General features: G+C 41.6%; 1 protein-coding gene across 1 annotated transcript; it reads left to right on the top strand.

Moving 5' to 3' along the window:
- Positions 1 to 2141: 2141 nt before the first annotated feature.
- LOC113769237 lies at positions 2142 to 24440 on the top strand. Its single transcript, XM_027313704.1, has 6 exons — positions 2142 to 4197; positions 4329 to 5652; positions 5764 to 6413; positions 7001 to 7074; positions 22664 to 23191; positions 24111 to 24440. Exons 1-6 carry the CDS (start codon positions 2142 to 2144, stop codon positions 24438 to 24440), a joined length of 4962 nt encoding a protein of 1653 aa, XP_027169505.1.
- The last annotated feature ends 2426 nt before the right edge of the window (positions 24441 to 26866 follow it).

Raw genomic sequence — 26866 nt, 5'->3', positions numbered from 1 at the left:
TTGTGCATTTGGTACCTCACGAGCGTAAGCTCGCCCCCCCGTTGTTTTGTTTTCCTTACAGGAACACCGTTGGACCGAGTTTTGAGAAATTGAGTCGAGCTAGTTAAGTAGCTAGTTTTGAGTAGCTCCTCGAACACTTGAAAACTTTGATGTATTTGAATTCAAGCATATTTTGAGTTGTAGAATTGAATCCCTTCATGTGTATGTGGCATGTATATAGATATATTTCAAGTCCGGGTTTAACTGCTCTATATGTTGAAGTGTTTTGAGGTGAATACCAAACTCGACGAAGGAAAGAAAAGATTTTTGACGAAGGTACTGTTCACGAATCCGGCCAAGAATCCGGCCAGTTTCTGGCCGGATACAAGGCCGGATATGCAGGGGAAGAAGAAAAAAATTTTTTAAGTTTGGCTACAGGCCGCAATACGGCCAACTTCCGGCCGGATTGACAGGGGATTTCGACCCCTATTGGGGTTTGGCCACTGCCCCATATCCGGCCAAGAATCCGGCCGGATATCAGGCCAGATTCTGGCCGGATAGTGACGTGGCCCGTCACTGTTCATCCGCGGCAAAATTTTCATTTTTGTTTTCTTGCCCAATTCGAGTGCTCGAGCGCTACACTTTCTTCCGTGGTAATTGTGTGGTAGGCAGAGTAGCTTAATAAAGGTTAATCGCTTGTTTTATTGAATTTTCCCCGTAAATTAGTTTCGTGTTACGTGTTCCAGGTTCGTAGTCCTGGCGAGAGCTGGGCAGGCGGTCCGTTAACCCCTCTGGTTCGCCTTAGGGGAAAATGGGGTCGTCACAAGTGGTATCCGAGCCTAGGTTTAGATTAACCTGGGCGTGTTAGGAAATTATTGACTTGGGACTTGTATTTGTTTATCCTTCTTAGGATGTTTAAGTTTAACTATGTTTTGGTGTAGGATGGATGCGTATAGTGGACCTGATGAGAGGTCGACTGTGGAACGGGGCCGTGGAGTACTTCCTATGATCAAATACCAAATCCGGCCGAGAGGGGCCACTGTACGCTGGAGTCCGGCTAGTCGCCTTCGGTGTTGTGAGTGCCGTCACAAGTTTGCCTACCCCAATACCGTCGTATTGGCCGTGGTCAAGGAAAGAAAGGAATTGGCCAAGGATAATGAGAGGCTAGAAGCCGTAACGAACCAACTAAGGGAGGCCAACAAGAGGCAAGCCGAGCGAATTAGGGAATTGGAATATGACCTGGTTGAGAGTCAAGATAGGATGGACGACTTGTGTACGCAACTTGGAGAGGCACGCGAACGTATGGTCAAGAGGGCGAGGCAACTGAGGGAGAGAGCGGGATCGATTTTGAACCTATGTGATGACTTGTTAGGAGACGAGAGCGATGAGGGCTCTTGCATTGGAGGCGGGGTTGGAGGTGAACCCGCCCAGGCGGGTGGGTCCTCTAGCCCCACGGTAGGCTAGGGCTTGGCTCTTAAGCCATTTTGGATGATTTTGACTCTTGTATATATAAGGGATACGGAATGGTAAGCCGGGAAGGAACCTTAGCTAGCCGTTTTGTACGTTGGACTAGCTTTGTGTATATTACTTTTGTTGTTGCCCTTTTCCGTAAGAGGCTTTCCCTGTTTGTACTTGACTGACTGTTTTGGTAAATACTTGATCTTGTTGTGGGTACTATGAATATGTGTTATGTGCTTAAATGTCTTATGAAGTTATTGTTTGGTTAAGTGATTATGTTTATTGTTATGTAATAAGGGGTGTGTACCCTTTACCGTTGATGCTATATTTGTAGTTATGTCTATATGTGGACCCTAGATTGATCTAGATTGATGGAAGGCACGCGTAGTGGCCGAGGACGGGGACGTGGGGGTAGACAGCCCACGACTGAACGGGGTACGGGAGCTTCAATGCCCGAACCAAATCCTGAGCCCCAAATGGATCCCAATATTCAGGTAGCCGCTGCTATCCAGCGGATGACTGATCTCCTGGCCCAGGTGGTACAACATCAGGGCCCTAACCCTAATCCACCAGTCGGCAACCCTGGGAACCCTGGAAATCATGTCGAGAGCGAGGATCGAGCTCTCGAACGATTCCAAAAATTTTCTCCACCTAAGTTTCTTGGAGGACCGGAGCCGGACGTAGCCGAGCAGTAGCTGGAGAAGATGATAGACATTTTTGCCACCTTGCGCTATTCGGACGAGAGGCAAGTGACCTTTGTGGTTTTCCAACTCGAAGGGGCCGCTCGTTCTTGGTGGAACATTATCCGGACAAAGTGGGAGCGAGAACAGATGCCAAGGACATGGGCGAACTTTGTCAGGGAATTTAATGCCAAGTATTTTCCGCCATTGGTTCAGGAGAAAAAGGAAGACGAATTTATTCGTCTACGCCAAGGCACGCAACCGGTGGCCGAATATGAGAGCCAATTCACACGCTTGTCCAAGTTTGCCCCTAAACTTATTCTGACTGAACAAAGGAGGGCGAGACGCTTCCTTCAAGGGCTTAATATAGAAATTCAAAAGGATTTGGCCGTAGCCCAGATCACCACGTTCAGTGATGCCGTTGAGAAAGCTTTACGATCCGAGAATGCCCGGCTTCAAGTGAGGAATTTTCAAAACCGAAAGCGTGGAGCTTCTGGGAGTAGCTCAACTCAAGGGGATAAAGGTACCCCTGCTAAATTTGGAAGGGGAGCCGGAGGGGGACGATTCTCGGGTACGGCAAGAGGGGCTCCTTCTCGAGGAAGTCAACCGGGACTAGGCCCGCAAAGGAGCAGCTCACAGGGGAGTTCCGCCACTGTTTCTCGTGGGCCGTGTAGCTTCTGCGGGAAACCAAACCATACGGAGGATGACTGCTGGAGGAAGCAGAATAAGTGTTTACGATGCGGGAGTGCAGAGCACCGGCTCGCCAGTTGTCCGGTCCAGCCACGAGAAGCGAAAGGAATTACGCAGTCATCTAAAGCTACCTCAATTCAGTCACGGGTAGAAGGAGCTAAACCGAAGGTGCCCGCTCGTGTGTACTCCATCGAACAACGTCCAGTTCCTGACTCGGCCGAGGTAGTGGAAGGTACGATTCCTGTCTTCCACCGCCTAGCTAGAATTTTGATAGACCCTGGAGCCACCCATTCCTTTGTTAACCCCGAGTTTATGTGTGGAATTGATATAAACCCTGTCACTCTTCCCTTTGAGCTGGAAATTAGTACTCCTACGGGGGACCAATGCTTGATTTCTAGCAAAATGTATACAAATTGTGAGATCTGGGTAGGTGAGAAGAAGTTATTGGGGAATCTGATAAGTTTAGCCATAAAGGGATATGACGTGATTCTGGGCATGGATTGGTTCGCTCGATATGATGCCCAATTAGATTGTAAGAGGAAAATAGTAGAATTTCGTATTCCTGGGGAGGCAACTTTGAGGTTAGATGTGAGGGGTAGTCTAGCCTCATCTGCTATGATTTCGAGTATACGAGCTAGGAAATTATTGAGTAGAGGGGCGCAAGGGTTCCTAGCTTTTCTTATTAATACTCCTACCGACAAACTGAAGATAGAAGATGTACCGGTGGTGAGTGAATACCCAGATGTTTTTCCTGACGAGTTAGTAAATCTACCTCCAGAAAGAGAAATTGAGTTTGAAGTTAACCTTTTACCTAGGACTTCTCCTATTTCCAAAACTCCTTACCGAATGGCACCAGCGGAACTCAAAGAGTTGAAATTACAGTTGCAAGACCTTCTAGACCGGGGGTTTATTCACGAGAGCGGATCTCCTTGGGGGGCACCTGTTCTCTTTGTTAAAAAGAATGACGGGACCTTGAGACTGTGTATTGACTACCGAGGGTTGAACAACGTGACCATTAAGAATAAATACCCACTACCCCGCATTGATGAGTTATTTGATCAATTGCAAGGTGCGGTGGTCTTCTCAAAATTAGACCTTCGACAGGGGTATTACCAACTGTTGATTAGAAAGGAAGATGTGCCTAAAACTGCCTTCAATTCTCGGTATGGGCACTACGAATTTGCCGTGATGCCTTTTGGCCTGACTAATGCCCCTGCCGCTTTCATAGACCTCATGCATCTGATTTTCAAACCCTATCTCGACCGATTTGTCGTTCTTTTTCTCGATGACATATTGGTTTATTCAAAAACCCGGGAGGAGCATGGACAACATTTGAAAGAGGTCCTACAAACCCTGAGGGAGCACCGGTTGTATGCTAAATTTAGCAAATGTGAGTTTTGGCTAGAAACGGTTTCTTTTTTGGGGCACGTGATTTCAAAGGAGGGAATTGCTGTGGATCCGGCCAAGGTAGAGGCGGTGACTGAGTGGAAGAGACCTGACAACCCCACTGAGATTTTCTAGGGTTGGCAGGTTATTACCGGCGGTTTATTAAAGATTTTTCGAAACTTGCCAGTCCCTTAACCGATTTAACAAAGAAGGGTGGACGATTCCTATGGGGTGATAAGTGTGAAACCAGCTTTCAAGAGCTGAAGCGGAGGTTAACTATAGCCCCTATCCTGGCCTTACCTAACGGTCCGGACGGTATCACTGTTTATACTGACGCCTCCAGAGAAGGTTTGGGGTGCGTGTTGATGCAACACCAAAATGTGATAGCTTATGCTTCTAGAAAATTGAAAACCCATGAGCAAAACTATCCCATTCATGACCTCGAGCTGGCCGCAGTTGTCTTCGCTTTGAAAAAGTGGAGACACTATCTATATGGGGTGACCTTTGAAGTCTATTCTGACCATAAGAGCCTCAAATATCTCTTTTCCCAGAAGGAGTTGAACATGAGACAGCGCCGGTGGATGGAATTCTTGGAGGATTATGATTATACCATTAACTACCATCCGGGCAAGGCTAATGTGGTAGCCGATGCCCTAAGTCGTAAGGCTCAAATTTCTAGGTTGATGGTGAAAGAGTGGGAATTATTAGGAACTGTTGGAGAGTGGAATCCAAAACTGGGGCATAATAGGATAACCTTTGGGAATATACGAGTGATGTCCATGTTTCTAGATAAGATTAAGGAGGCTCAAATTAAGGATCCAACAGCTCAAAAATGGGTAGAAAAAGTGAAGAAAGGAGAAACTCCCGATTTTAACTTGAGCCCTGAGGGGATTCTAAGGTTTCGGAATCGAATAGTGGTGCCTAATGATGAAAACTTGAAAAGGGAGATTTTGGAGGAAGCTCATCGATCTAAATATACAATCCATCCAGGAAGTAACAAGATGTATCATGACTTGCGACGATTATACTGGTGGGACAGGATGAAGAGAGAGATAGCTCAGTACGTACAAACCTGTCTAGTGTGCCAGCAAGTTAAGGCCGAACATCAAAAACCTTCGGGACTACTGCAGCCTTTGGAGATACCCGAATGGAAATGGGAACATATTACCATGGACTTTGTTTCTGGACTACCTAGAACCCAAAAAGGACATGATGCCGTTTGGGTAATCGTTGATCGATTGACCAAGTCGGCTCATTTCTTACCTGTGAATATGAAGTATTCCATGGATAAGTTAGCTCGCGTATATATGGAGGAGATTGTGAGATTGCATGGGGTGACCGTGAGCATAGTTTCCGATCGAGACCCACGTTTTGTGTCCAGATTTTGGCAAAAGTTTCAGGAGACTTTAGGAACAAAGCTGAATTTGAGCACCACTTATCATCCGCAGACGGATGGACAGTCAGAACGGACGATTCAGACCCTCGAGGATATGTTACGAACGTGCATTCTAGATTTCGGGGGTAATTGGGGTCAACACATGACATTAGTGGAATTCGCCTATAATAACAGCTACCACTCGTCAATCCAAATGGCACCGTACGAAGCTCTTTATGGACGAAAGTGCCGTTCACCGATATATTGGGATGAAGTGGGAGAGAAGAAGATCCTAGAACCTACCGTCATTCCTTGGATGGAGGATGCCCAAGAAAAGATAAAGTTAGTCCGTCAAGGACTCGAGACAGCTCAAAGTCGCCAGAAGAGCTACGCCGATAACCGAAGGAAAGATCTGGAGTTTGAAGTTGGAGACCATGTATTCCTTAAGATTACCCCGTTACGGAGTGTTACTGCCGGCAGAGGAAAGAAACTCCAACCTAGATACATAGGACCTTTTCCGATTCTTCAGCGAGTTGGAAAAGTAGCATACCGACTTGAGTTGCCGCCGAACCTATCCCGGATTCACGATGTATTCCACGTGTCAATGCTCAAAAAGTATTACCCCGATCCGACTCACATCGTCCAGCCGGAAGAAATCGAAATTGATGAAACCCTTACTTACGAGGAGATACCAGTGCGAGTGCTTGATAGAAAAGTTAAAGAGCTGAGGAATAAACAAATTCCACTGGTGAAAATTCTGTGGAAGAACCACGGAGTCGAAGAGGCAACCTGGGAGATGGAGGAAAAGATGAGAACAAAATATCCAGAACTGTTTATTGACTCAGGTGAGAAATTTCGAGGACGAAATTCTTTAAGGAGGAGAGAGTGTGAGACCCCGAAAATTTTCTTCTTTCCAGACATTTTATTTTAGGTTTTAGGCTTAGTTTTAGTGTTTTCTTTAAAATGTGAATATTCTGAGGGATTTTATGAGAAAATATGGATTTTATATCATTTTCTAGATATAGGTAATTTTCTGTGTTTTTAGGGGTGTATAGTGGTTGTGGGACCCACTAGGGCGATCGGTACCGTAAAAATGTAATTGGAAAAAAATTTATATACAGAGACTTTATTACCTTGTGTTATGAGTTAATTAGAGGTTAGCTAGTGTAATTAAGCATTGCAAGACAAGGAATTAAGATAAGCTTGGCAAGGCCACTTGTTGCAATTCCATTGGAGGTTAAAATTTTGACTAGTCTTGCACCTTTACTAAATTAAATTTTGACCAAAATTCTTCATCATTTTTCATCCTCTTGGCCGGCCAACTAGAGAGAAAAGAAGAGAGAAACTTCTTCAATTTTCCTTCTTTTCCTTGCCTAAATATTGAACTCCAACCGTTTATTTCTTGAATTCCTCCATAAAACCTTCTTACTAGGAGTGATTGAAGTGCTTGGTGGTTTTTGTTTGAAGGGAGAGACCTCCATCTACCTTGTATCTAGTAATTGTAAGGTAAGTGAGTAAGGAATTGTTTTCCTTGTTGGTTATAAGATGCAATTGGTTGTTATTAGTGAATAAAGATGCCATTTTGTGGATTATTTCATGACTTATGGATGGGTTGTGGCAATTTTTCTATTTATTGAGGAATTTTCTGTTTTATATGGATTCTCATGATTTGTAAGGTGTGATGGCTTTATATTGAATAATTTGGAGCCTATATGTGTTAGTGGTGGTTGATTGCGGAAAATTTTCGCATTTGTGAGGAATTCCGGTTTTTAGGGTTTAGTGAATTGGGGCTTTTCTATGTATGGCTTTCATGCTAGCAATTGATGTACACTTGAGTGTTTTGTGATTCCAATAGGGTGAATGGACTAGTTTATGACATATAAGTGTATTTGTATTTGTATGAGTTAAGTGTTGTTGGTTAAGTTGGAAATGTGAAGAAAGTGAAGGGGAAATGCTGTCCAATTGGTTAGGAATGGAGGTGCCCTTGAATTGAGAAGGATTTGAATAGAAATGGAAGAATCTTGGAGTTGTTTGCATTCCCCACCTTTGTCACCCCGTTTCACTTTTGTATATTGTACTAGTAATTCATTATCAAGACGTTGATTCGTGTTTGAGTCTCAAATATGTTCTCTTGCTTGTTTTAGGTCGTACCGGTGGTCCGGGGCCTGCATCTGACGCGAACGTGTGAATTACTTGATTGCTTGGTGAGTGTATCATTGAATGGTTGAATGTACTTGTTATGTGACTTGAATAGCTTGAATAGGTCAAGAGTGTACTTTATCGCTCTTGACCACTTCCGGCCGGATTGACAAGGGATTTCGACCCCTATTGGGGTTTGGCCACTGCCCCATATCCGGCCAGATTCTGGCCGGATAGTGACGTGGCCCGTCACTGTTCATCCGCGGCAAAATTTTCATTTTTGTTTTCTTGCCCAATTCGAGTGCTCGAGCGCTACACTTTCTTCCGTGGTAATTGTGTGGTAGTCAGAGTAGCTTAATAAAGGTTAATCGCTTGTTTTATTGAATTTTCCCCGTAAATTAGTTTCGTGTTATGTGTTCCGGGTTCGTAGTCCTGGCGGGAGCTGGGCAGGCGGTCCGTTAACCCCTCTGGTTCGGCTTAGGGGAAAATGGGGTCATCACATTTTCTAAGTGTAATTCAAGCTGCTTAGCAAACCAAATTGGACAAGGATTTATGTGACCAGATTTTGATAACAATCCAAGTCAAATTAGGTTTTCAAATTCAAGACTATTTTCTTGTTTCCAAATTCAGGACTATGATCCCTCCCATAACTTGTTTCTTTTTTTTTCAGAGATCAAGTTTTTTTCTCTTTTTTCTTTTTCTTTCAATTCAAATCAAGAAACAACAGCCACAATTCCAAGTTCAAGAAGATGAACTAAAGTTTCAAGAATCACAACAATACAATCTAAAAATTTCAAGAAAAACCCAAATCAACTACTAGACTGAAGAACAACAAGATAAAAATACAAGGTATGCAAAAAAAAATTAGGATGAACAGTACTGCTAAAATATGATGAATAGTACTGCTACAGTGCCACCGTGAACAGTCCCCCCCCGATGAACAGTCTTTTTTTTCTTTTTTTGTTGGCTCTATTAAAACACAAACAAAGATGACTCAATAAGAAATATGTGACGCCTCGAAAAGTATAAGTGTGAGAACCCGGAAATTTTTTAATTTTCTAGGGTTTATTTTTTAAACGCCCGCCTTTTCTACATTTTCTTGATTAGAAAAATTCCCCAGATAAAGTTATGAGCAAAGATAGTTTTAAAATGATTTTTCTAGTATCGGTTAGTTTTTTGAGTAATTAAAAATGTATTTTGAACGTGGGACCCGCTAGTGCGGTAAATGCATTATATTTTTTACAACTTGTTGGAATTTTGTATTAAGTGATATTATTTTATAATGTGTTAAGATATTTGTATTGGAGAGACAAAAAGATAAGAATAAAACCCTAAAGGACCATTTGTCACAAAACCATTGGACCTTGACTTTTGACCATGACTTTTCTAACTTTACTAAAACCAATTTGGACCCAATTTCTCTCCATTTTAGCTTGTCTTGGACGAAATTTTGAGAGAAAAAGAGAGAGAAAATCCAGCATCTTGCACTTCAATTTCTTGTCCAAATCTTGAGTTCCAACCGATTAAATTGCAAATCACTCCATAAAACTTGCTAGCTAAGGAAGATTGAAGCTCTTGGTGGAGTTGTTTTGGAAGAAAAATCCCTAAGTCATCACCTTTCTTGATATTTGAAGGTATCATGTCTAGCCATCCTTTCTTTGTTCTTGATTATGCTAAATTAGTGACTTGTGATGGCTAAAGAGATGGTTTGATGGATTATATTTTGAGTTGTGGTTGGATGGATGATCTTTTATTATTTTTGGGGATTTTTCTGTTTTAATATGAGTATGATTATGTGGTTATGTATTATGATTGGAAATGATATTTAAGGAAGCTAGAAGGTGGAAAAAGTGATTAATTGCAACCAATTTCTGGTTTGGAAGAAATTTCAGAAAATTAGGTTTTGTGAAGGAACATTCTGCCCGAATTTTTAGCTCCCAGTTAGAGGCCGAATTGGCCTTGGCTTAAAACATGAAAGTTGTAGGTAATTACATTTTAGAGGTTTCTAAAAAATTTCAGGTCAATCGGAGTAGCGTAGAGTGAGAAAAGTGGAAATTACTATTGCTGTTCTGGTTTTACCCGAATGTAGGAATTGCGCCTGTAATTGGTTATTGTGGTTGGGAATGCTTCGGAATTGGTTGTTGAGGTCTTCTGATGAAATGTATCCCTGTTTCTTAGATTTCAGCTGGTTTTGAAATTTCTGGATTTGGACTTGGATAGCCTGTGTTATGATGTTTCCGCTAGAATGCGTTATGTGAATCTGTTTTTGTGATTCTGGTATGGTATCTTGCATTTTTGACCTGGTTACACTCGGAAATGGGTTGAGTGACCTTCTGAAATATTGTATCCTTGTCTCTTAGCTTCGAAATGGTGGGTCTTGTACCTTCATCCGACAATCGTAGTGCCTTTGGTACCATTACCGCAAAATGACGTCAAAACTATTTTTCTGGTTTTGAGCTTAACTTTCATTTCCGGACTTTTTCCTAGCTTGACTTGTACTAGTACTACTTGGAGCTTGCTGAATGGCTATTGGATGAACTTGTTGTTGTGTGTGTACCTTTGGGTTGGAATGAGGAAATAATGAAGCCATGATGGCTGGAAAAGTTAGCAAATTCAGGGGAAGTGCTGTCCGAACTTTGAAGGGATTTGTTTGCATTGAGTTTGTGATCTAAGACTTGGATTTGAGCAAGGCAATGTTATATGCTGGATGATTTCGGAGCCGTGGAGGTGAGTGACCCTAAACTATTTCCAAAGTACTTGTGAAACGTTTCTTGCAATATTTACTTTTGAACTGTTTCCAAAGTTACTTTTGAACTGTTTTCTTGCATATCATGCGTGCTTATATGAGAGTGTTCCTTGTTTGATATATTTCCTTGACTTATTGGCTTGTTATTATGGATTGATAATGTGTTAAGTGCTTTCAATGATGGTTAAAACGAGTTTTCTGGGCGAGTGTGTACTTTATCGCACTCGACCTAAAATAAATGTGAAATTTTCAATGATTAAGGATTAAATGTTACTTGTGCATGAATGTAAGCCTTTTGGCTGAACTGGCCACTACCCTTTGTTACCGATCGACTCGAGCCAGAAGCGGACTCGGTCGGGCGATATGGTGACCCTGGGTGAATTTGGTATACTCGAGTATTACCTTGTAGTCCGGCTACGTCCGGATGGGTGGAGTCCGGACAACGTCCGGATGGGTGGAGTCCGGTCAATGTCCGGAAAAGGGATGAACGAACAAAAGGATGAATGAGGGATTCTACTTACAAAAATGTATTTTTAAACAATTGGAGGAATAAGGGGAAAAGTCAGGGGAACGAACGAACAAACGAATAGCTCCATGTGGACCGTATCCTTTTAATGAATGTTACTATCGCTTTCCATTGTACATGTTTCTTGAATTATTGATACTCCATATTTAATGTTTTGTAAATGTTGTAATTGTTTCTGGACTTATCATTTGATTTATGACATCATTGAAATGAACTATTGTTAAACCGATTTGATTACTGATTTTACTAGTTACTCGCTGAGCTTCTAGCTCACCCCAAAAATATTTTATTCCCCTCCACAGGGCTCAAGGCGAAGGAAGGGCTTGTAGTACTTGTGCACGTGATTGGATGGCCTATGTTTTGTACAATTTGGATTTGGAAATCATTTTATGTATAGTTGAGAATTGTTTCCGCTTCGCTTATGACATGTAATTTTTGGAGAATTTGATGTAATATTTGAGTTTTATCTTGTAATCTGTTTGAGGAATGTAGTGAACGACTGAGTCCCGGCGAGAGCTGGGCAGGCGGCCCGCCGAACCCTCTGGTTCGCCTTAGGGGGAGGTGGGGCTGTCACAAAATAAGAATTAATCAAACGATAACAAAGGTGATCACACAAGATTTAAACCCTAGAACAATGAATAGAATTTTTTTTCTTTTTCATTTTAATCGGGTAGGGTTTGGAAGAAAAACAAAGAGATAAATAAGAAAAGAAATAGATATTAATCTAGATCAAAAGTCGAAACTTTGATACCAACTGCTGCGAACTCGATTCTCCAAACTCTCGCTCTCAAAGAAATGAATTGCACAGGTAGCGGAAGGATCTATGTCAACCAGGTTATGGATACAAAGATGGAATAACCTTGACCTCTCTAACCCATGAAATTGCCAACCTTGAATCTAATTGCGACCCACAACTCAACAAGATAGCGAACCAAGATGTGTTGGTAGAATGGTGCCACAATTCAACGTGGTCTTGAATTGATAAGCCAAATTTGAACAAAAGAGACACAACTCACTTTATATCAAGGGACGCTCCCAAAGGAATAAGAAAGAGAAAAATTCTCAATTTTTATTCATCTCATAATTGTTTAACTTCTGAAAAATCGCATAAGGTTGGCTATTTATAGCCTTCCAAGACTCAAAAACCTAATCTAAGTTGGAAACACTACAAGTTTTCTTATTTGGCTTGGTTTCTAAACTTGACACAACTTCCTAAACAAATTTGGAAGCAATTAACTACTTTCCTAACACTGTAACTCAACTAGAAGAGGAAATTAACATACTCAAATTGGCTTAACTATGGTCAACATGACCTTAGCCTTTATTCCCCTTATTAACGACTCAAAAATAACTCAAGTCAAGACTAACTCTAATTAACTGACAATTATTGCTAAAACTTAATTAAATAAACAATAACAAGAAATAAGCATGACACAGGTTTGGATCTTCAATGATTCTTGAACTCGATTGCATCTTCAATGATTCTTGAATCGATTGCATCATCAACCCTAATAAGAATGTGAAAACTTGTAAAACGAATTTCCATGGAATTGAAGGGGATCCGGATCTTCATGTTCTCATCAAAGTCCCATTCCCACTGAACAGTTTCGGTTAATTAACATTTCATTTTTACAAAGGACAGGTCCTGGTTCAAATGTCTATCTGCTCTATTAAATTCAATGAAATATTTTTGTTCATTTTTTTATTATTTTGCTACTTGTCTATTGTGCATGTTTACTTTATTTTCAGATGATCGAAAATAAAATTATTTGACCCTTTGGATATCACTATTCTAAAATCCAATGATTGCAAGCTCAGTATCTCTTACAAATTTGAAATTATGAAAAATCCAAAATTGAAAATGAAAGTGATAGCGACGAGGAACCTGAGTCTCTTTCAATGATTCTTAAACAATATGAAGAGAAACCCAAACTGAATTTAGAAGAGATAGAAATTATAAATATTAGCACTAAAACGGAGGTTAAAGAAATCAAAATCAGTATGCACTTGAATAAAGGACAGAGAAAGAAGATGATTGAATTCTTAACCATGTTTCAAGATATATTTGCATGATCATATGATGATATGCTCGAAAATTTCTACAGATATAGTGGTTCATATACTGCCCACTAACCCAAATTTTTCACTAGTAAAATAAAAATCATGTAAATTTAAGATAGATATAAGTTTCGAAATCAAGGAGCAGATCGAGAAGCAGTTTAGTGCCAGAATTATCATAGCATCTCATTATCCTATTTGACTTTCAAATTTTGTATCAGTTCCAATGAATAGTGGAGAAGTAAGGCTGTGTGTCGATTATAGGGATCTCAACAAAACTAATCCAAAGGACGATTTTTCACTGCCAAACATTCACATTCTTCTGGACAGCACTGCTGGATATGAAATCGAATCTTTTGGTGACTCCTTTGCCGGATATCATTAGATTTTGATGGCAGAAGAAGACAGAGAGAAAATCACTTTCATCACTCTGTAGAGAACGTTTTGCTATCAGATAATGCCTTTCGAGTTGAAAAATGTGACGCCCGAAAGAAGAAGAGAAGGAAAAAAATTCTGGTGAATAATGCTTTTGGGGAATCCGGCCGCATATCCGGATTGCTGGCTGGATTGGTTTGGTGGTTTGAAAAAAAATTGAGAAGCCTCTGCCTTGAATCTGGCCAACTATCCGGCCGGATATCCGGCCAGAATTCTGTCGTGGATCAATTTTCTTAGTGATTATGTGACGTTAGTAGTGTATCTTGGATGTGAGACCCGCTAGTGTGATGAGTGGGATAAATTCGGCCAATTAGGTTAAGTTTTGTATACCGGGATTAAATTACTAGGTGTTAAGAGGTAATTAGAGGTTACTTAAATGGTTTAATCTTGGAGAGACAAAAGGATAAGTTTAAACTTAAAAGGTGCCACGTGTCACTTTCTTATTCGAGTTTGTACTTTGACCACTATTCCCTAACTTTACTAAAACCTCAATTTGACCCAAAAATCATCTCCATTTCATCTCTCTTGGCCGAGCTCCTTAGGGAGAGAAATGAAAGAAACCTTCAACTTTTATTCTTCATATCTTGCTGAGATCTTGCAAACCAACCGGTTAAATCTTGAATTAGTCCACAAAAGTGACTTGCTAAGGGAGTTTGAAGATCTTGGTGGAGTTGTTTTGGAAGGAAAACCCTAAGCTACTATCTTTCTTGAGGTGTTAAGGTACTTTTCTTACAACTTCCTCTTTGTTCATGTTAATGTCAAATTAGTGGCTTTTGTGGCTAAATATGTTGATTTGTAGTAGCTTTGATGGTTGGAAGTGGAGTTTTGATGGATTTTTGATTTATTATTGATTTTTCTATTTTTATATAGTAATTATTGTTTATTCATGGGTTGATGGTTTTTTATAGTGTAAAATGAAGTTGGTATATGTTGGATATGATTGGTTACGGAAAATTTCTGGTTTGGTGCGGAAATTCCAGTTTAGGGTTTCAATTAATCCTGTTCTGTCCGATTCTGTTTGACCATGTTAGAGGCCGAATCAGGCTTAGGTTAAAACATTAAAGTTGTACCAAATGATGTTAATTAGCTTCCTGTAAAATTTCAGCTCGATCAAAGTACTTTAACCCATGAAATGACTGAAATACCCTTGACTGCCCATAAGCCCTGTTTCGCGGACAGTTTTCTGTCTTCATGGAGATTTCAATTTTTGACTCTGAAAATGCATGATTTAGCTTTGGAAACCTTCATAAGAAATGTAGGTATATGTCTTGTCTTCGAAACTCCATATGATACACCTCAATCGGACTTCGGTAACCTGAGTTATTGTCATTTAATCATAGTGTGGTTAACTAGTTTGATTGTGAGACGCTGGTTCTGTAATTTGAAATTTTAACTTTTGATACACTATGAATTGGACTGAGTGGTCTTCATCAAAGTTGTAGGCCTTTATCTTAGCTTCGAAATAGTATAAATTGTACCCCAATCCGATAAGCGTAGCTCCAATTGTGACCGATACGCTAGGAGACATCAAACCTGCTATTTCACTTTTGTCCTTAAAACTTGATTTCTAGTTACATTCCTAGACTTGCTTTGTATTTGGATGAACTTGAGCCTAGTTGAAGGGCTATTGTATTGAGATTTCTTATGTGTTGAATTGGACTAAGTTGAGGACAGACATGAAGCCGTAAATGGCTAAAAAATAGGTAAATACAGAGGGCATGCTGCCCAAAATTTTAGGGCTACACGATTCCTTCAAGTTGAGTTGATCTTGGTAAAAATGAAGGGGTTTTGGGAGTTGTTTGTAACCCTAGGACCAACTGTTATCTTTTGCTCAAAAGTCATATTTTATTCTTTTGTACTAGTACTTAACCTGGGAAGGCATACGACTTGTAGTCGAGTCTCATTTATGCATTCCATTTACTGGGTTTGTGGATGTGCGAACTATAATTGTTTTATCTTGATTATTTTAGGGTTTCTTGGCAATTAAAGCCACTTTGGGTAAAACTTTTGAAGTATCTGTACTGGAACCGGTGAGTGTACCACTCCCATGAATTATTGCTAAAATGGTTATCTGTACTTGCAAATTGCTATTTGAGTGTCTTTATCGACTATTTATTGTGTACGAAGCGAGTGTGTACTTTATCACACTCGTTCTCTGGCCTGTGTGGCTTGTTTCCTGTATATACTTGAATCTGTCACCTGCGCCTGTTATAATGTCGTTTGGAAGTGTATCCAACGACCTTCTTGTTACATCTAAGCTCAACTTCATGGGGAGTTAATTAAGTCGAGCCAGTAAGGGTTTGGTCGAGGTAATTGACAATCCATGGGTGCCTGTTCCTGGGGAATCTTTGGGTATTGAGACTCTTGATTCCGGTATACTCGAGTATTACCATTCTTGTTCCTGTTTGGCGTTCCGGCCCGGTAAGGGGTATGTTTGGTGAACGGGATTTTGGCGTTAAAGTGGTGTTCTACTAGACTGGTTCCTTTATTTGAACGTTGACGGAGGGTCAACGAGGCTGGATCAAGTATTGCAACGAGGATCTGGCTCCTGAGAGCCACCTGTATCCTTTAAATTGTGGTGTTCATTCATTTCTCATATTTGATGTGTATATGTTCCCTAAAAGTGATTTCTCATGAATTCTACTGTTTATACTTTTGGTACCTCATTGAGCTTTTAACTCACCCCGTCCCGTTATCATTGTTTTTCTTACAGGGAACCATCTTTTGGAACTTCGATGTTTTGAAGAATGAGTTGAGCTAGTTAGAAATTCTTTTGCTCTTTTGGGTATAGCTCCTCGACAATTTGGAATCCCTAAATGTATCTTAATAAAATGTTTCTTTTGGTGTGTAAACTTACTAATATGTAAATTGTACAGTGTTTCCTTTTGGTTATATGTCTTTGGGAATGTGTATTCTCTCATGTCAAACAAAGTTTACTTGTACTTGGTTGGATTGTAACGGGACAGCGGCTCTTCATCTCGTTTTGATTTTTTCGTGGGAACATTGTACTAAACATCGATTGTATCTGTGAGAACCCAAAAATTTTCACATTTTCTCAGCATTATTTTATTCCTTTGCCTACATTATATACTTTCCTTGGAAATATTAAAATTTCTATGCATTTTTACAAGAAAGTATAGTTTTAAATTCATTTTCCTAGTATAAGTTAGTGTACGTTAAATTTGAAACGCATTATCGATGTGGGACCCGCTAGTGCGATAAATGTGGTGATTAAGAGTGAGTTTTAGATGATATTAAGTATGTGATTAGAAGTGATAATAATAAGTTAGTGAATTATAAGATAAAAACCCTAGTATACGCGATTTAAGAAAAAACAAGTTGAACCGACGGGTACCGTTTGTTACCGATTGAACACACCACTTGACTACCACTTCCCTACCACCACATATCCTTGATATTGTTGCAAAATATCTCCCTCATCCTCAGCCTTTATAGCCGAAATTATTGACCCAAAATGCAAGGAAAAAGGAAAAAAAATTTGGATAGAATTGGTGGTGACAAGTGTTGGTCTTTCATGGTTCCTTGACCAAGCCAAAGTCCTACCTTCTTATCATCCATTTTGCTTCATTTTCCCTCATTTTTTTTCTGGTTTGGCCGAGAGCAAGGAGAGGGAAGAGAGTGAGGAGAGTTTTTCAATTTTTAACCTTGAATCCAACCTTTTGAGTGCAAACAAGGAAAACTAAATCGATTAATCATTAGAATGAACGAATGGCTCCCTGTGAGCCCGTATCCTTTTAATGAATGTGTTAGTATTGCTTTCCATTGTAAATGTTTCTTGAATTATTGGTTTTTGATGGTTAATGCATTGAACTTATTGTTTGATTATGTGTTTGGAACCTCACTGAGCTTTTAGCTCATCCCTTTAGTTTTGTTTTCCTTAGCAGGGAAAGGCGAGCGAGGACGGGTGCTCGGTATGACTAGCCTAGACTAGTTTCAGATGTTGTAATGGTTCTCGCCCTAGTGCTTGGTACGGGCTGGACGTATGACGAATTGAGAACCTTTGTGTATTCGATATTTTGGGAGAGAAATGTATATAAGTTTCATTTTAAGTTTTGGATTATTATTTCGTTTGATCTTATGATTTTATTTCGGATTTGATTGAGGTATGACTGAGTCCTGGCGAGAGTTGGGCAGGCGGTCTGCCGAACCCTTTGGTTCGCCTTAGGGTAAGGTGGGGCCATCACAGGTGGTATCAGAGCCTGCTTCACGTGGTCTCTGCGCGAAGTGAGCTTGGGCTAAGTGGTGAATAAGTATGAAGAATTAAGTGGAGCTTAAGCTATGGAGTCATGAATTGTTATTAGGCCTTAAATCTTCTCCCGATATTTGAGGACAATTGATAGGTACGTCAGGTAGGAATCTCGATTGTAGATCCTTTATTCTTGGGACTGGCCAGCTCGAGATGTGAATTATCTTATTTCGGATTCTCGTGCCCGAGTACTCCAGAGTTGAAGTGGTACTAAGTGTTTAAGACTTACAGTTTGGGAACATTCACAGGCTTTGTTTGACTAGAATGAGTACAAGAGGTCAACGGACGTTTAGTTCAAATAGAAAGTGAAGTAAGAGATCGGACGGGGGCTATTTTAACCAAGTGTGAAACAGCTTGTCGTGTTATCTTCTTGTTTTGTCTTTGTATTGCTACCGTGTGTATTTGGCTTGTGGCATGTTAATATCCACATGTATAGTTCTTGTTGCATTTGATCTTGTCTACTTGATATGTTTTTTTGTGAACTTGGTATGTTAAATTTTGCCGTTCTAGTCAATTTACTTTGTTACATACTAAATCACCTTTTGAAAAACAAAAGAGAGAAAAGGGAATGGAGGGGAGACGTAGTCGTGGACGTGGAGCTAGTCGTGGCCGTGGGGCTAGGTAAGCTCAAGAACCGAGAGAAGAAAGAGAAACAGTGGCGGAGCAAGAACATGGATCGAGGGTTGAGGCCGGAGATCAAATGGCGACGGCGATGCAACAAATGACAAATATCCTAGCACGACTGGTAGATCAACAAGGTCAAATGCCAGTGAATCAACCCCGAAATCCTGAGATAGGAGAGGATAGGGCTCTTGAGAGGTTCCAAAAGTTTCTACCTCCGAAATTTCAAGGAGGGCCTGATCCGGATATAGCTGAACGGTGGTTGGAGGCAATGATTAATATCTTCGCAGTTTTGAATTGCACGGAGCAAAGACAAGTAAATTTTGCTGTATTTCAATTCGAAAGACCAGCCCGAGCGTGGTGGAATGTAATTAAGGCCAAGTGGGAAAGAGAACAGACGGTATGGACATGGGCGAACTTTGTAAGGGAATTTAACGAAAAGTATCTCCCACCTTTGGTCCAAGAAAGAAGAGAGGACGAATTTATTGGGTTGCGTCAGGGAACCCTGAGTGTGGCCGAATATGAGACCAAATTTACTAGACTGTCTAAATTTGCTTCCGAATTGGTGGTTACGGAGCGAAGGAGAATAAGACGATTTATACAAGGACTAAATTTGGAAATCCAGGAGGCATTAGCAGCGGTTCAAGTTAATACTTTTACAGAGGCTCTTGAGAAGGCTCAAAGAATTGAGGATGCGAAAGCCCAAGTAAAAGCCTTTCAAACACGAAAAAGAGGTACATCCAGCAGCATACCTGAGGAATCCGGAGAAAAGATAATGCTCTTCAAAGTGCAAAAAGTGAACCATTCACCTCGCCCACCTTGGACATTAGGAGCATTAGATGAAAAGTTTACCAAAGAAAGTCAGATCGGATCAAAGGAAATTTCTTGAGAAGGTCAAACAGTAGCTCCTCGATTGGCCTGTGGATACTGTGGAAAGGAAAATCACACTGAGAATGATTGCTGGCGAAAAGGGGAAAATGTTTGATTTGTGGGAGTAGCAATCATCAACTTAGCAATTGCCCGAAGAAACAGCCACGAGAGGGTAGCACTCAACAAGTGGAAGGAACCAAACCGAAACAAACTAATGAAAGAGGAAACCGAACAAAAGTATCAGCACAGGTTTATGCCGTAGACCAGCAACAAGTTCCGGGGTCATCTGAGGCAACTGAAGGTAAAAATTTCGAGGACGAAATTTCTTAAGGGGGAGAGAGTGTGAGAACCCAAAAATTTTCACATTTTCTCAGTATTATTTTATTCCTTTGCCTACATTTTATAATTTTCTTCAAAATATTAAAATTTCTATGCATTTTTACAAGCAAGTACAGTTTTAAATTCATTTTCCTAGTATGAGTTAGTGTACGTTAAATTTGAAACGCATTATCGATGTGGGACCCACTAGTGCGATAAATGTGGTGATTAAGAGTGAGTTTTAGATGATATTAAGTATGTGATTAGAAGTGATAATAATAAGTGTGAGAACCCGTAAATTTTCTCATTTTCTAGATTTTATTCTATTTAAGTGCATGCTTTTCTGCATTTTCTTTATTAGGAAAATTTTCTAGATAATTTTTATGAGTAAATATAGTTTTTAAATTATTTTTCTAGTATCGGTTAGTCTTTGAGAAATTAAGAGCGTATACCGGACGTGGGACCCGCTAGTGTGGAAAGTTCGGTAAAATTCGGCCAGTTAGGTTAAGTTTTGTATACCGGATTTATTTTACCGGGTGTTAAGATATAATTAGAGGTTCCCAAATGGATTAGTGTGGGAGAGACAAAAGGATAGCTTTGCATTTAATGAGAGTGACAATTGTCACTTGGTGAGTTGATCTTGATTTTGACCACTATTCACCACTTTACCAATTAAACAAAAATTGACCAAGAAAGCTTCATTTTCTTCACTCCTTTGGCCGGCCTCTCAAGAAGAAAAAGAAAGGGAAAAGCTCTCAACTTTCTTGCCTCAATCTTGCTCAATCTAGCAAATCAACCGTTTAAACTTCCAATTTCTCCATAAAAACCTTTAGTTGAGTAGTAGTGGGGTTGATTGTGAAGTGGTTTGGAAGCAAGAGGTGTTAAGTTGGTTCCTTTCTTGAGTTGCAAGGTGAGTAATTAAGGAACCTCTCTTTTGTTTTTAGTAATGTTAAATTAGTGGCTTGTGTGAGTAAAAGAGATGGTTTTAGGTATTATTTCATGACTTTTGGTTGAGATTGGTGAATTTTATATTTATTCTTGATTTTTTCTGTTTTTATATGTTTAGTATTGTGTGGCCATGGATGATGGCTTGGGATAGTCTAGAATGAAGCCATAGTGCGTAAATTGTAGCTAATTGCGGAAAATTTCCACTTTGTGCGGAAAATTCCAGACTAGGGTTTCAATTAACCCCATTCTGCCCGGTACTTTTTGGATAGGAAGAAGGCCGAATTAGCCTTAGGTTAAAACATGAAAGTTGTAGAAAATAATGTTTTATAGTTGCCTGTAAAATTTCAGCCCAATCTGAGCTCGGTAGCCTGAGAAAATACAGAAATACCCGGACTGCTGTAGGTAGAGTTCGGTGAACAGGGTTGACATTTCACCCGATCTGGCCGTGTCTGTTTAGCTTGATGCGTACTGATTTAACCTTTGGTCAAAACACAAAAGTTGTATTTCTGTGTCTTAGCTTTCCAACTCCCTTGGAAACGCCCCAATTGGACTTCGGTAGCCTGAGTTATGGTCATTTAACCAGAATACGGTTTGCTAACCTGTTTATGCAGTTCTGGTTTGGTACATTGAAATTTTGACCTAGCTACACTATGAACTGGACTGAGTGGTCTTCAGTAAAGCTGTAGCACTTTTCCTTAGCTTCAAAACGGTGTAAATTTCACTTTAATCCGATAAGTGTAGCTTCAGTTGTGTTCATTCCGCTAAGCAACATCAAATCTGCCTTTTGCTTTCCAACCTAAACTTCATTTCCGCACATGCCCTAGTTTGATTTTTGCACTTATACGTTCTATATGGTCTTACTATAGTAGTGTGTAGATTTGGTTTATGACTCGTATTCGAGTCTCATTGTGTTTACTTGTATGTTTTAGGGCGTGCCGGTGACGCTAGGCGCTCGTTGGACCGCAATCTGTGAAATCTTTTCCTTGCTTGATTGGTGAGTGTATTACTCACATACTTGTTACTTCATGGCTTCGCTATACTTGAAATCTATGGCTTGAATGCTTGTATGTACTGATGAGCTTGGTTGAGTTAAGGGTGTACTTTATCACTCTTACACTCAATGGTTTATGTGACTGGTTTATGTGACTGTTACAGTATCAATTGAATGTCTTTGAATGTACTTGAACTGGTGTCGTTTGGACATGCATCCAACGACTCTTACTGTTTATTTTGAGCTCAACCCCATTGGCGGTCGATTGACTCGAGCCAGCAAGGGCATGATTGAGGAGATTGATAAGCCGTAGGGACTGTTTCTATGGAATCATTGGGTATGAGACCCTTGATTCCGGTATACTCAAGTATTACCATTGTACACTGAATGGAGTTCGGGCCCGGTAGGGGTATGTGAGGTGGAAGGAATCGGTGAAAGTGGAGTCTACGATATTGGTTACTCCTTAAGCGTTGATGGAGGGTCAACGAGGCGAGATCAAGTACGGCAAGCGAGGGAAAAGGGCCCTTGAGGGCCGCCCGTATCCTTTTATTGAATTTAAATGTAATGTTAGTTCGGATTACTTGTTGAACGTTTGGACTGAGCAACTTTGTGCTTATGTGAACTTTACTGATCTGCATGAGTGTACCTCATTGGGCGAAAGCTCACTCCATTGCCTTTATTTTCCTTACAGGGATGTGAATACCTTTTGGAAACTGTGAATTTGAAGCCAAGTTGAGCTAGTTGAATGTACTTTTGTATAACTCGTTGATGGTTGGGAACCTAAATGTATTTTATTTTAATACTATCTTTTGAGTTGTAAGTGGGGAACCTTACATGTATAAATGTGATTGGCACTGTTCATGTGCGGCTCCGATATTCCGTTTTCATTTCATGGTTTTGTTTCGTTTGAGCGCGCTATTACCTTCTGGAACGTTTTAGAACGTATTTAACTGCCTCGTTAGTCCTGGCGAGAGTTGGGCAGGCAGTCCGCTAACCCCTTTGGTACGCCATAGGGGAAAGTGGGGCTGTCACAGGTGGTATCAGAGCCTAGGTTAGAAGTGACCTAGGCAAGATTGAAGTTTGTTCCATAGGACCTGTGAGGGAAATGTTACGGTACCGTTAGGTGTGATTATGTTGACGTTGTTTAAGATATGAATCCTTTTGCTATCCTTGTAGGTTATGGCCGGAACCAGTGGTGCGGGTAGAGGTGAGCCACCTAGGAGACGCCCGCGCGTTGTCAATTATCAGGAGAGGCCCGGAGGTCCGATCCGGCTCTGGTATACCGCTAGTCGGACCCGTCGTTGTAGGCGTTGCCAGAGTCACTCTTATGCGGACCACGTGGTCGTGGCGGTACTGCATGAGCGGAGGAGGCTTAGACGGGCTGCCGCCAGGGACCACACAGAGATGCTTAGGCTGAGAGGCATCACGAGGATGCAAGCCGACCGGATAGGGGAGCTCCGTGAGTACATAGCTATGGAGCAGGAACGTACTAACGCTCTTAGAGAGCAGTTGCAGGGGGTTAACCATCGCCTTACCAATGTCATCCGGGAGGTTAGAGACCGTTCCGACGGCATTATTAACGAGTGTGAGGCGCTGATCCAAGGTGTGATTGGCGCCAATGCGCAGGCGGAGGCTCCTAGTGATGGAACCTCTGACGAGGGGAGCACCCCTAGTTCTAGCCACGGGGGAGAGTCGGTGGCCTCGGTAAGGAATTAGGCTGGAACGTTTTGAACCACTTTTGTTGCTATTGGAACCGTAGATCAGGGAAGAACCCTTAGCTAGCCGTTTTGATACGTTTGGACTAGCATTGTATATATAACTTTTGATGATGTCGTTCCCTCATGGACTTCCTTTGTATTATACTTGACTGACTGTTACTGTGTGACTTGTTTGCCACTGTTGTGTATATGTGTATATGTTTTGGTTGTGTATATGTTTTGGTTCCTTATTTCCGTTTACTATTCTCTTTAATGTTATATTATAATCATGATTTACCCTAGATCGACTAGACTTTATGGAAGGCACTCGTAGTGGTCGAGGCCGTGGACGCGGGAGTAGGTAACCCACGTCTAAAAGAGGTACTGGGGAAACCTCGTCTGGACCAAACCCTGAACCTAAGGTTGATCCCAATGTCCAAATAGCGGCTGCCATGCAGCAAATGACTAATTTACTAGCCCAAGTGGTGCAGCAACAGCGTTAAAACCCTAACCCCAACCCTGGGAATCCCGGTAATCACGTGGAGAGCGACGATTGGGCTCTCGAGAGGTTCCAGAAGTTTGCCCCACCAAAGTTTATCGGGGGCCCAGATCCGGACGTGGCCGAAAGGTGGCTAGAAAAGATGGTGGACATCTTTGCCGCCTTACATTATACGGCAAAAGTGGGAACGGGAGCAAACGCCCAGGACCTGGGTAAACTTTATGCGAGAATTCAACGCCAAATTCTTCCCTCCTCTAGTTCAGGAATGGAGGAAGATAAATTTATTCTGTTTCGTCAGGGGGCCTAGTCCGTAGCAGAGTACGAGAGCCAGTTCACCCGCCTATCCAAATTTGCCCCCGAGCTAATCATCCCCGAGCAACGTTGGATAAGGCGCTTTATCCAGGGTCTGAACGTGGAAATATAAAAGGACCTCGCGGTGGCTCAGATTAGTGCTTTTAGTGAGGCCGTGGATAAAACCCAGCCTGTGGAAAGCGCTAGGCTACAGGTAAGAAACTTCCAGGCAAAGAAGCGAGACTTTCCTGGGAGCAGTTCCGAGCAGGGGGATAAGAGTGCCCCCCCGAAATACGGACGGGGAGCCGGAGGTGGAAGGCAGTCGGGCGCAGGTAGAGGGGCTCCGTCTAGGGGTGGCCCAGCTGGAAGAAGCCAGGGAGGAAGTTTCCAGCGAGGTTTGGGATCGGCGTCCCGTGGACCCTGTGGGTATTGCGGGAAGCCAAACCACACTGAGGACAACTGCTAGAAGAAGGAAGGAAAGTGTCTGCGTTGCGGAAGCGCAGACCATCAGCTTGCCACCTTCCCAATCCTAAAACAATATGGAAAGGGAAGTCAACTACCGCCAAAGACCAACGCTGGACCAGCTAAGGGAGACGGGATGAAACCCAAGGTGCCGGCTCGAGTGTACTCGCTAGAGCCACAGCAAGTCCCTGACTCTTCCGAGGTCGTAGAAGATACGATCCCCGTATTTCACCGATTTACGAAGGTCTTAGTAGATCCCGGTGCCACCCATTCCCTTGTTAACCCTAATTTCATGTGTGGTATTGATATCAAGCCTGCTAGTTTACCTTATGACCTAGAAGTTAGTACCCCCACCGGGGACCATCGTTTGATCACTAGCATGGTTTATAAGGATTGCGAGGTTTGGGTAGGAGAGAGAAAATTTCTGGGAGATTTGATCAGCTTGTCAATTAAGGGGTATGATGTAATCTTGGGCATGGACTGGTTAGCCAAGTATAATGCTCAACTAGATTGTTTGAGAAAGGTAGTAGAATTCCGCATTCCTGGGGAGACTACCATAAGATTAGATATAAGGGGTAGGTTAGCCTCATCCGCCTTGATCTCGGGTATTCGGGTTAGGAAATTGTTAAATAGAGGGGCGCAAGGGTTTCTAGCCTTTCTAATCAATACCCCCACCGATAAACTAAAGGTAGAGGATGTGCATGTCGTGAAGGAATATTCGGACGTATTTTCGGATAAATTAGTGACCCTACCTCCGGAAAGAGAGAAAGAATTCAAAATCGACCTGTTACCGGGAACGTCGCCCATCTCGAAAACCTCGTATCGGATGGCCCCTGCGGAACTTAAGGAGCTGAAATTACAGTTACATGACCTTTTGGAGCGGGGGTTCATTCAAGAGAGTGGGTCTCCTTGGGGAGCCCCTGTATTGTTCATGAAGAAGAAGGACGGGAGTCTGCGAATATGTATAGACTACCGGGGGCTGAACAGTGTTACGATTAAAAATAAGTATCCACTGCCCCATATTGATGAGTTGTTCGACCAGTTGCAAGGAGCAGTGGTCTTCTCGAAATTAGATTTTGCACAGGGGTATTACCAACTGTTGATTAGGAAGGAAGATATTCCAAAAACTGCTTTCAACTCGAGATACGGGCACTACGAATTCACAGTTATGCCCTTTGGACTGACCAATGCCCCTGCCGCCTTTATGGATTTAATGCCTAGGGTTTTTAAGCCCTACCTGGATCGATTCGTCATTGTCTTTATCGACGACATCCTGGTCTACTCCAAGACTCGTGAGGAGCATGAGCAGCACCTAAGAGTTGTTCTGCAAACCCTAAGAGAGCATCGATTATACGCCAAGTTCAGTAAGTGCGAGTTTTGGTTGGAGAAAATTTCTTTCTTAGGGCACGTAATTACCCAAGAAGGCATCTCTGTTGACCCGGCAAAAGTAGAGGCCGTAACTAATTGGAAGAGGCCAGAAAACCCCACAGAGATTCATAGTTTTCTAGGGTTGGCTGGGTACTACAGGCGTTTCATTAAAGACTTTTCCAAACTAGCCGGTCCTTTAACCGACTTGACAAAGAAGTATGGTCGGTTTGTGTGGGATGCCAAATGCGAAATAAGTTTTCAGGAGCAAAAGAAAAGATTGACTATGGCGCCAGTTCTAGTCTTGCCTAACGGAGTGGACAGGTTTACCGTTTATACCGATGCGTCGCGGGAAGGTCTGGGGTGTGTTCTAATGCAGAACCGGAATGTGATATCCTTTGCTTCTAGGAAGTTGAAACTGTGACAGCCCCATCTTCCCCTAAGGCGAACCAAAGGGGTTAGCGGACTGCCTGCCCAGCTCTCGCCAGGACTAACGGTTCAGTTTGGAGCGATCTAATACGTTCCGGAACATACAAACGCGCGTAAACAAGTCAAAATGTCAAAATAAAAAAAAATGAAACCGGAGTCGGCCATGAATAGTAACCGACACGTCAAAACCCAACCAAATATCAAGCAAATATTTACATGTTGAAATTAAGCATATACAACCCAAAGTGGCACACAAAAGTATTCAAAAGTTGATACATGTACGGTTTGTCAAATCAAAAGAGAAACGGACCCAAAAATACATTTAGGGTTTCAATCAATGAGCTATACAAAAGATATGTCCATCTAGCTCAAGTCGGCAACCAACTATCAAATCCAGTCCAAAAGGATTTATTTTCCTGTAAGGAAAACAAAAGAGACAGAAAGGGGTGAGCTTGCGCTCAATGAGGTACCAGACATATAGCAATAAAATCATGGCATTTCACATGTAACAATTCAGGTACACATGCCAGATGTAAAGTAAAGGAACCAATGATTCAAATAGGAAGGATACAGGTGGCTCTCAGGAGCCAAATTCCCATTTGCGTCACCGAAGCTTGATCGAAATAACAGTTGACA

Source organism: Coffea eugenioides, chromosome 1 (assembly GCF_003713205.1).
Source record: "Coffea eugenioides isolate CCC68of chromosome 1, Ceug_1.0, whole genome shotgun sequence".
Classification (NCBI taxonomy): Eukaryota; Viridiplantae; Streptophyta; class Magnoliopsida; order Gentianales; family Rubiaceae; genus Coffea; species Coffea eugenioides.
Note: the sequence above shows the minus strand (reverse complement) of the source record. Positions and strands in the feature narration are given on the sequence as shown.